Raw genomic sequence first — 9,230 nt, forward strand, 5'->3', positions numbered from 1 at the left:
GGGATCCGTTGGAAGTACTTTTCTTTTTTGTTGCCGGATTGCTTTCCGAATGAAATGGAGCGGGTAGCAGTCTTTTTTTTAGTTCGTGAACATGGTGTTTCTTTCTTTCCTTCTTTCTGATTCTAATGTGCAATGCGTTTCCGTTCTTCTATCAAAGTGTGACTACTGATGTTTGTGGCTTGCAGGGTTATTTGAATTAAAGTGCAGGTAGCGGCCTGTATGCGTAGGTTTGCGGTAGACTGAAAAACTTAGGGAATCTCCCACTCGCTTGATTAGTAAATCAAGGAATGGAAGGGATCCGTCTTTTTCGCGCTCACAAGTGAACTGAATGTCCAGTTCTATGGAGTTTCAGATGGCTGAGTAGGTTGGTGACTTGCAGTGTCTGTATAATGCAGGAAACAATCGTCCACATACCTGAAGATCACTTTGGGTTTCTGTGCAAAGGTGCTCAGGGCTCTCTCTTCGATGTTTTCCATGGTGACGTTGGCCACGGTCACGGAGATTGAGGCTCCCATTGGTGCTCCTCTTGTCCGCCTGTAGTATTTGCCTTTAAAGGAAAAATACGTATCTGATAGGCAGAGTTCCAGGAGTAGACAGATTTCGTCCACACTTAAAGGAGTTCTCTCGTTCAGAGCACTGTCGCGTTCTAGGGCATCCCGGGTTACGGCGACTGCCAGTTGTATCGGTATGCTGGTGAACAGAGACACATCATCAAACGATACCAGGCATTCGTTGTTCTCTAGTCGTAGCTTTGATGTCAGTCCGACGAAGTCATCCGCGTTGCGCACATGAGACGTGGTCTTTCTGGTTAGGGGTGAAATTATCCGGTGCAGGTACGTGGATGGTGATCACATTGGTGAGCGCGAGAAGTCTACTATTGGGCGCAGGGGGGACTCCAGATTTGTGAATTTTCGGGAGGCCGTAGAATGCTGGAGCTGACCCGTTACTGCATATTAGTTGGAGGTAAAGGTAACGAAAGTTTGGTTTGTCCCGGAATATTTCTCTCTCGAGCAACGCGGAATTCCTTGTTCTTTTTCGGAAGGCGAACCCCAAGTTGTTCAGCATTCTTTGGATCGTACGAGTGCTGATTGTCGGCATGTCCATGCCATGGTCGCTGATCACGTCGTTGCGTAGCTTCTCGGCCGTAGGTATTTCATTGCGCATGAAGTAGCTGTGCACTTTGCGCCGCAGTGCTGCCAACGCAATCGTGTCATAGAGCAGCAGCGTGGCATAGACCGCGTCTTGCCGGTGATGCGCTTCTCAGCTTGGCCCGAGAAATTCAACTTCTTGCGCTTTGGGGAGGCAAGTGGGGCCCGCAGAGCTTCAGCCGTGATTCGCTCAAGTGTTCGCTCGCTCACTCCGGTGAGCTCGGCGACGGTACGGCACACTGCATTTGTAGATAAGTCAGGATGACGGTGCCTCACTCCAGCGTATGCATTGCAGATAACTTGCTTGGTCTGTTTTGATAGCCACTTACTGTCACATTTAGAGTACAGCTTCTTCGGAGAACGAAACGGCGAGTTTGCGGCCTCACACGGTTTAGGCGGCATCGCGGCCGCCATGTTTACTGAGAGAGCAGGTGTGAGGAAAACGTGGTGCTGTCCAAGAAATAAAAAAGACAGAAACAAAATTGCAATTTAGAATAACTTTTTTTTCACGAACGGCTTCCTATACTCATCTTCTTTTTATAATCAAGAAATCTTTATTTATTTGAGTTAGGTAACTTTTCGAATTAGAAAATAAATATAGGTACTATTTCTTGGCGCGCGAGCATGTAGCCACTTTGGCTAACTCTATGTTTTGGCTCTGTAACCAGGGTTGCCAGGTTGGGCTATAAATAGCCAAATTGGGCTACTTTTTTGTGGACTTGGCGGGATTTTTTGTCGTTGGCTATTTGGCTACTTTTGGGCTATTACCTGCCTTCGCTTCAAACGCTTGTTTTCCAGTGCCCTTTCTCCTCTTTAGTGGTGGTTGTGCCCCAAGTTCGTTGTGAATCAAGTGTTTACGTACACAGTTATCTTTACTTCACTCTTTCTACTATCCTTTACCTGTGCGTTTGCATTCTTTAGGTATCAGCAGCCTCCACCAGACAATTACGGTAGTCAGTAATAATGAATCTATTCCTGCCTTTTAAGGCGAAGCTTCCTTTACCGGGTTTCACGATGCTGCTGAGTTGTTCCTTCTCATGGCGAATAAATTTGTGGATTTAAATTTAAAGTGTACATGATAGCACGCACGAAGTAACTTGGAGCCTCGTAACGTTTTTCTGTGCTATGCCTACTATCACCAGATTTTACGCATCGCCGTTGATTTTAAAGGATATAATTTACCGCTTTACTTTAGCTTAGCTTGATATGGATTTCAACACATGCTCTGAATGTGATCCGCATCGTTTAGCTTTAGTTATTCGCTTTAAACCCCGGCCGCTACATAAAAAAACGTAGCGGCCGTGAAATACCAAACGAGAAATTACTAAAAACATTCGTCTCCTCCATGGGGTTCTACATTCCTTTGACTACAATCCTCACATTGTGTCGTCACTTCAAAGAAAACAAATTAATAAAAAGCCACAAGAAAACAGAAATTCTAGCAAATAAAGTGACATTTCCTATTTCTACTACCTGCACCACACACGCGATCTTGCAAGCAGCAGCACAATTGGAGACATGTATCAACTCTCTCTGTATAAATTATAATAAATAGAAACCTTTATTTTATATTTCCTCTCTTTGGCTATTTTGGGCTATTTTATATTAATTACGTTGGGCTACTTTTGGGCTATTAACGGGCGGAAATTTGGCGGGTAGCTCTCCGAGTACCTGGCAACCCTGTCTGTAACAGTCGCCGACGCCGGGAGCGTATGGCATTATCTGTTTTAGCGTTCCCTGGTAGCTCTGGTATTTAAATAAGATGCAACTGTCATGCTACTCATCAGCAATCGGTGGTAGCGCTCGATAAGTTATTGCAAGCTGACTCTCCTAGCACAAAGTCAAAGGCATACATGTGTTGTGGGTGTTGTGCTGCATGGGCGCGCATTTTGAAGGGTCCCTCGCAAGCTTTCAAGACCTCCCGTGCAGCTTGCTCCAAAAGCGGTTGAATGTCGTCTCAGCGGAACGTCAGGTTGGTGGGCCCACGCGGACGCGCATCGGACAGTCAGAAAGATTTGATCATTCGCTTCATGGAGGAGCATCCTTTTCTCGCCCGCCGGCCGTTTGATCCCTGCCCTGAACCGATGGCGGCCGAGAAGCGTCGTCGACTTTGGCGGCAACTGGTGGCGGAGGTTAACGCCGTTGGCCCCATGTCGAAATCGGTAGACCAGTGGCAATCTTGGTGGCGCAAGCAAGTGCACGATGCGAGGCAGCAAGCAGCTCGAAGGTGACTTCTTTTGTCTGCTATGCTCACGTTACTAGCTGCGTTTGTGCATTCCTGCAGAGGCACAGGAGGCGACTATCTCCCAAGGTGGCGGGTGCGCATCCTCAATGTCGCAGGAACGCTGCCCCAGACCGGGGTTCGCGACCTTGCCTCCGAGGCTCCCGAAATCGCGGTAAGCGGTGTGTTCTAGTGTAATCGCTTTTTCTGTTGTACTTCGCAACTAAGAGCAAATGCAGCGGCTCCCAAAAAATGTTGCAGTCGCCGATCGTGTAGTCGAAGATCGGTCCCGAATCGCACATCGTTTTCGTGCTTCACGAAAAGCCTATGTGCATCTGCAGCCAGATGTTACTAAATGGAGAGAGAGATAACAATATTTAATGATATTCTCGGAGATTTACTATACACATTAATTTCAGGGTATCACTCGCGAACATTATTAGAACTGGGCGCGCAGAAGAACCCGAACCGATACCTAAGCAGAACGCAAGTATTGTGTCGTGCACTGAGTGAGCAAATTCTAAGTCACTTTATTAGTGCAGTGCTCTGGTAATATAGAACAAAATCTCGAATGCATCAGGTACTGTGAAGTGAGGTTCTTACACATTTTCGACACGTGGTCGTTCAGGACGAAGTCCCCAACGTGGCCGTGGAGGTTGTGCTGAGCGAAGGGCCTGCCCCAGGCGAGGCCACTGATTCAAGCGATGTCGCAGTCCCAAGCCAGGATCACGCCCTGCCGCAGGCATGGCCAGCCAGCAGGGTGTCTGTCGGCACAGCTGCAGGCACAACTGGCTTGTCATGTACGCCTCACCGTGGTCTTGCCTATATGGTTTATGTGTTTGTGCAGGAGCATGCTACGGCAGTGGGCGCTCATGTTATATTGTAGTCACTCTTTTCTACTGACAGCAGGTGAACATCAGTACAGCAATGTTCGTGTTGGGGAGCAAGCAGAAGGTGGCACAGGCTTTGCATTTGGTAAGTCCTTGTGATCTACAAGCTTATAGCTTTCGCTAACTGTTCTCTACACGCGGAAAATCACTGCCACTCCTTTTATGCAAAAATGTTGTACATTGGCCTTCGATTTAAAAAAGAGAGTGCACGTGTTTTTCAGCGCCACAGCAAAAGGTGTGTCAGACGAAGCATCAAGATGCCCACAGCCTACACCATCCTGATGACATCGTCACGGTCAGTAGATGCTTGTATATGGTCTTTGTAAGCATTAAAGGAGTACCGACATTTAAAAAAAAAATTTGATGACGACACAAATTGTGTGGTTGCATACATGTCTTCTACTAGTCTTCTAGGCTATATTAGCAACAGCTAATGTAGCCTTGAAAGAGTTTAAGGTCAGCTTTAAAGTGTATGTTGCACAACTGAGCATGAAACAGAGCACCTCAAAGTATTGACATCAATGTGAATTTAATGTAAACAGCCACCTACGTCACAAGTTTGTTAGCTTCCATGCTCCTTGTGTGTGCTCTCTGCCACATTGGTCAATGTGGTGCTCACGTGCACATGATCCTGCATGTGCGTCACTGCTTAGTGTGTTCATGCAGCCAGCTGCATTTATGAGAAAACAGCCTAAACCCACCTCTCTTGGTGTTCTTTAAAACTGACACTGTGTGACTGGGCACTTTGAAAGAATCCGCAAATGATTAACCAATCAAGTAAACAAAGTTTCAACTCGTGTTGAGTGGGTCATTACCTCCCTATTGCAACAGAAAGAACAAGATGTAAAATTTCTGTGCCAGTACTCCTCTAAGGGCTAAAAGACATGAACAGATTGTTTTAAATGTGAGGCATTTCTTAGCGAACCTTAGGCACTTTGGCCATTTCTATCTCCATGTCTTATCTGTCTGTCTCTGTCTACCTACCTGCCTATCTATCTGTCAATCCATCTATCCATTTAAAAAGATGCTCTGCTCACAGAAATTGGCGTGTTAAATTTTTCTGAAACCTGGAGCAATGAGCCTACTGCAATGACGGGATTCCAATGTGTCGTCCACAGCAAGCGGCTTCATTGCAGGTGCGGTGACGTGGGCACGTATAAGAACACGGTGATGCGCAACTTCAGCGTAGGCTGCATCCCGCCGGCCACCAGACACCGAACACACACAGAGAAGCTGCGGAATCGACGAGGTCTGCGTTGCGCACATCAGTTAGAGTAACAAAGACATTGCGCTCGCCGCCATGTACATGAGAACTGTCAAGAACCCCTTCCACACATGCACATGGGTTCGTGAAACGTGCGTGCGTTCTCCATCATAACGGACAAGTATAAGCACTACATATCAGCTTACCACGTCTCGCGTTGTTAATAACCATGTCGCTGTTGGCATTGTTACGCAACTGTAAACAACTGTTTATATAACACATGTGCGACTCTTCAACGTATGTGCGTGTGTATACCACTTGAGCCTATCTTGAGCGTCATTTCGTAATAACGGCTCGCTCAATGTAAAAAGTTATGCCACAGTCACCTCCCTGCCGCATGCTTTGCATTACATCGATTCCCACGGTACGTGGGATCTGCTGAATTTTCTTTTACTTAAATCTTTATGCACTGTGTGCTCTGGAGGCTCTGTGTACCTATACGGCTATTATGCTCAACAGCTGTACATGCAGTGAAAACTGACATCATGATTGCTGTAGTTTAATTCAAGATTCAGTACAGTTATGAAAACATAGACACTTTACTACAGAGAAAGGTCCCATAGTGTACACACTGTAGGGGGACCTACAATATGGGACCTTTTTCTGTGGTAAAATGTCTGTATTTTTGTACCTGTACGTAAACACCGAATAAAACGTACAGTGTTTACACTACAGTACTCCGTGAGCTCATTCATGAATACCATTTCGCCACTTCCTCTTCCCACCGAGAGTGTGGTACAATCAGTGCTATGAGAAGTCACCTTCGATGATGTCTGGGACAGATGCATAGAGCTCTCCCGCAACGAAAGACGTCGTGTATGTAAACGGTTAGGGAAGCTTCCATAAGCGCACATGTCAAGAAAATGCTAGCTCGTTACAACGGTTGCCATCTACATCTTGAACTAACTATAGCCGGTTACAACCTAAGAAACAAATGTAAGCTACGCCCACTGAATCGCCTGGTTTCCGCTCAAACTGTAAATTCTTTTTCTTGGCTTATGCATATAGTACTGCACATATTAATAATGTGCTCAATTACCATTTCTGGCACACTTCTTGGTTTCCAGGTGCTTCGAGGAATGAAAGATGCAGCCGTCCGGCAGGCCGTGGCTCTTGAACGCCTTGCCAACGAGGCTAGGCAACAGAGAGATGTGACCCAGCGACAGACTGCAGCTCTGGAGCGTCTAGTAGAGCTGCACACCGAGGAGTTGAAGGAAATCCGCTGCATCGGTGCCCTGGCACAGACAATCTCCACAGCTCTCCAGCAGGGGACAGAGGAGTGTGAATGAAGACAATGGATTCCTTTCTTTCTCCCTTGTGATGGACCAGGAGGACCAGCAATTATTGTGTGTGTGTGTGTGTGTGTTTTATTTTTTTTACAATGCTGCTGTCACCCGCCACATTGTTCTAGTGATTATGGTGCTCGACTGTCGACTCAAAGGTCGTGCTATTGAATCCCGGCTGGGGCAGCTGCATTTCGATAAAGGTGAAATGCTAGAGGCCTGTGTGCTTAAATTTAGGCACATGTTAAAGAAGACCAGATGGTCAAAAATTTCCCAAGGCCTCTATTTTGGTGTCCCTCATAGTCACATCGCGGTTTTGGCACGTAAAACCCCAATAATTATTTTTTCAATGCTGCTGTAATTTCAGCTACGGTGTTCTTGTTTGAATATTGACAAAAAGTCAAATACAGAATGCCTTTGTAAGAGGCACTGGTGAAAGAGAAAATTGGGTATAAGAGCCACCAGTGTGCCTACAACGAAGTTGGGGTTGAATAAAAAATAAGAGCGTGGTACCCTGGTTGTAAGAGACACCTCATGTAAGGGACAAGAAATGCTCCCCGGTGCATGTCGCTTATAAAGGAGTTGAACTGTAACACCAAGGGCAAACCTGAGTGCTGTAATGCAACTGAGGCTTTATTGCTGTGCCAGAGTCATTTTTAGTTATGCTTGAAAGGGGCTATATTTGTATGTATGTATTTTATTTCCACAAAACCAATACAGATTTGTAGAGGGCGAGTGGGGAAAAAAAAGCGGCTTGTAACTGCTTGACCACCCCCAAAACCCTTGCAACACTTGGGAAAGTGTTGCTATGCAACACTTTCCCAGGTTATCACGAATTACCTAAATTTAGGAGTTTAGTGCCTCATGAATTTCTAGCCACAGAGGTTGTTTTGAATCTTTCAAATATAAGCGGAGTTATGGCAGGTTCTTTTGTCCCAATGACCATGCTGGAAGCTACACAGGGGCCAGAGGTCACGAAGTTACCAAGGTGGGCTTCATAGCTGTGAACGTGTTGGCTGCCACTTTTGGTTCATACAAGCACGGTGCTGGCATGTGGTGGTACCTCTTCATAGTGTGACATACACCTCTTCAAGAAAGGCCGCCATCATCCCTCTGAGCTGTGGTGTAAATATGCATGACTCCCCCAAAAATGCCTGGTGAGGCAGCCAGCGTGCCTTCATTGTAGGCCTTTGTACACCCGTGCAACAGTTCAGAGAGGAGGTGCTCCCTCTCTTTGTTGGGAAGCACTATACACGGCGGATCAGAAGTAGCGACATGCAGCTGTCGCAGCTGAGCTCCCCTAGTATCTGGTCCACACTGGCTTTGTCCCATGTCAGCTTGACCAATAATAATAGCCAAATACAGATACTAAAGAAAAACCACATTACTAGCGGTACTCGAGGGACCTGGGAAACACGTCTCTTGTAACTAAAAATTCTGAGGACTTGGACTGGGTCACTATGTCAGTGTCATAGTGTTAAACACATTTACAGGAAATTGGTTGGGCTGGCTTAAAGAAGTCATTCATAGTGGTTTGTCTTTTAGTGTCTGCAGATTGCGCTAGCTTCCTTCTCTTTTTCTGAAGGTAAAGCAACTCACTTTGCAGCTTTTCTGTTGCTGGGAACACCTTTTACGTGCTCTAAAATGTTTGTCAGCAAATCTTGGCAAATGATTGATCACACCAAGCAGCGGTCAAATGTCAGACACCTTAGCAGGCATTGCCAGTTCTTTAATGCCACGAACTTTTTCAGGGTCTGGCTTCACCGTCTCGACTAAGCACACAGCAAAGGAACTTCATCATGGTTACCCCAAAGCACAACTTTTCTTTCTTTAGTTAACACCAAGGCGATATAAAGTGAGACGCAGGTGCTTGTCTTGTCCTCTTGAGCCAACTTGAATTCCAAAAGGATGAAGGGAGAGAAGGACGGTGCACAAAGCCATTAGTAAATCCAAATATGTGCATACACAAAACACGGCATACGAGGAGAACGGCGAAGTATAGGTCCATTGCTACTGATCCTTTATTAAACTAGTGAGAAAATTGGGGCATCTGTGTACTAGTGGTGCTAAGTTTATGGAAACAGAGAAGCTGGTGGGCTTCCCTTCCTCTCCTCCTCGCTTCCCCTTGCTATACTATGCATGGCTATGCTTTCTTTCTCCCCCCCTCTCTCTTTCTTAGTTTTTCTATCCTTTTCAACGCAACCATATGGTTCCCATAAACGCTTGTTCTGCTAGCGTGCCTGGATAGCCGAGTGGTTATGACGCTCGCCCTCAGAACTAAACTGCCGAGTTTCGAATCCCGCCTCGCCAAGAAATTTTATTCTGTTTATTTATTTCTCCTCCTCCTTTCTTTCCTCCAATGCTCTCTCCCCCTGTACTCGTTCTTTCACCCATCCGAGTTATTGCATCCCACACCAGACTAAT

At 46.1% G+C, this 9,230-nt stretch overlaps 1 protein-coding gene across 1 annotated transcript; it reads left to right on the forward strand.

Moving 5' to 3' along the window:
* The first annotated feature begins 3,385 nt into the window (after window positions 1-3,385).
* LOC119377675 (uncharacterized) lies at window positions 3,386-7,512 on the forward strand. The gene is made up of 5 exons (XM_037647041.1): window positions 3,386-3,544; window positions 3,998-4,169; window positions 4,276-4,344; window positions 4,481-4,554; window positions 6,591-7,512. Exons 1-5 carry the CDS (start codon window positions 3,395-3,397, stop codon window positions 6,810-6,812), a joined length of 687 nt encoding a protein of 228 aa, XP_037502969.1. The 5' UTR covers window positions 3,386-3,394; the 3' UTR covers window positions 6,813-7,512.
* Window positions 7,513-9,230: the final 1,718 nt, after the last annotated feature.

This window comes from Rhipicephalus sanguineus, unplaced genomic scaffold (genome assembly GCF_013339695.2).
Source record: "Rhipicephalus sanguineus isolate Rsan-2018 unplaced genomic scaffold, BIME_Rsan_1.4 Seq5389, whole genome shotgun sequence".
Taxonomy (NCBI): domain Eukaryota; kingdom Metazoa; phylum Arthropoda; class Arachnida; order Ixodida; family Ixodidae; genus Rhipicephalus; species Rhipicephalus sanguineus.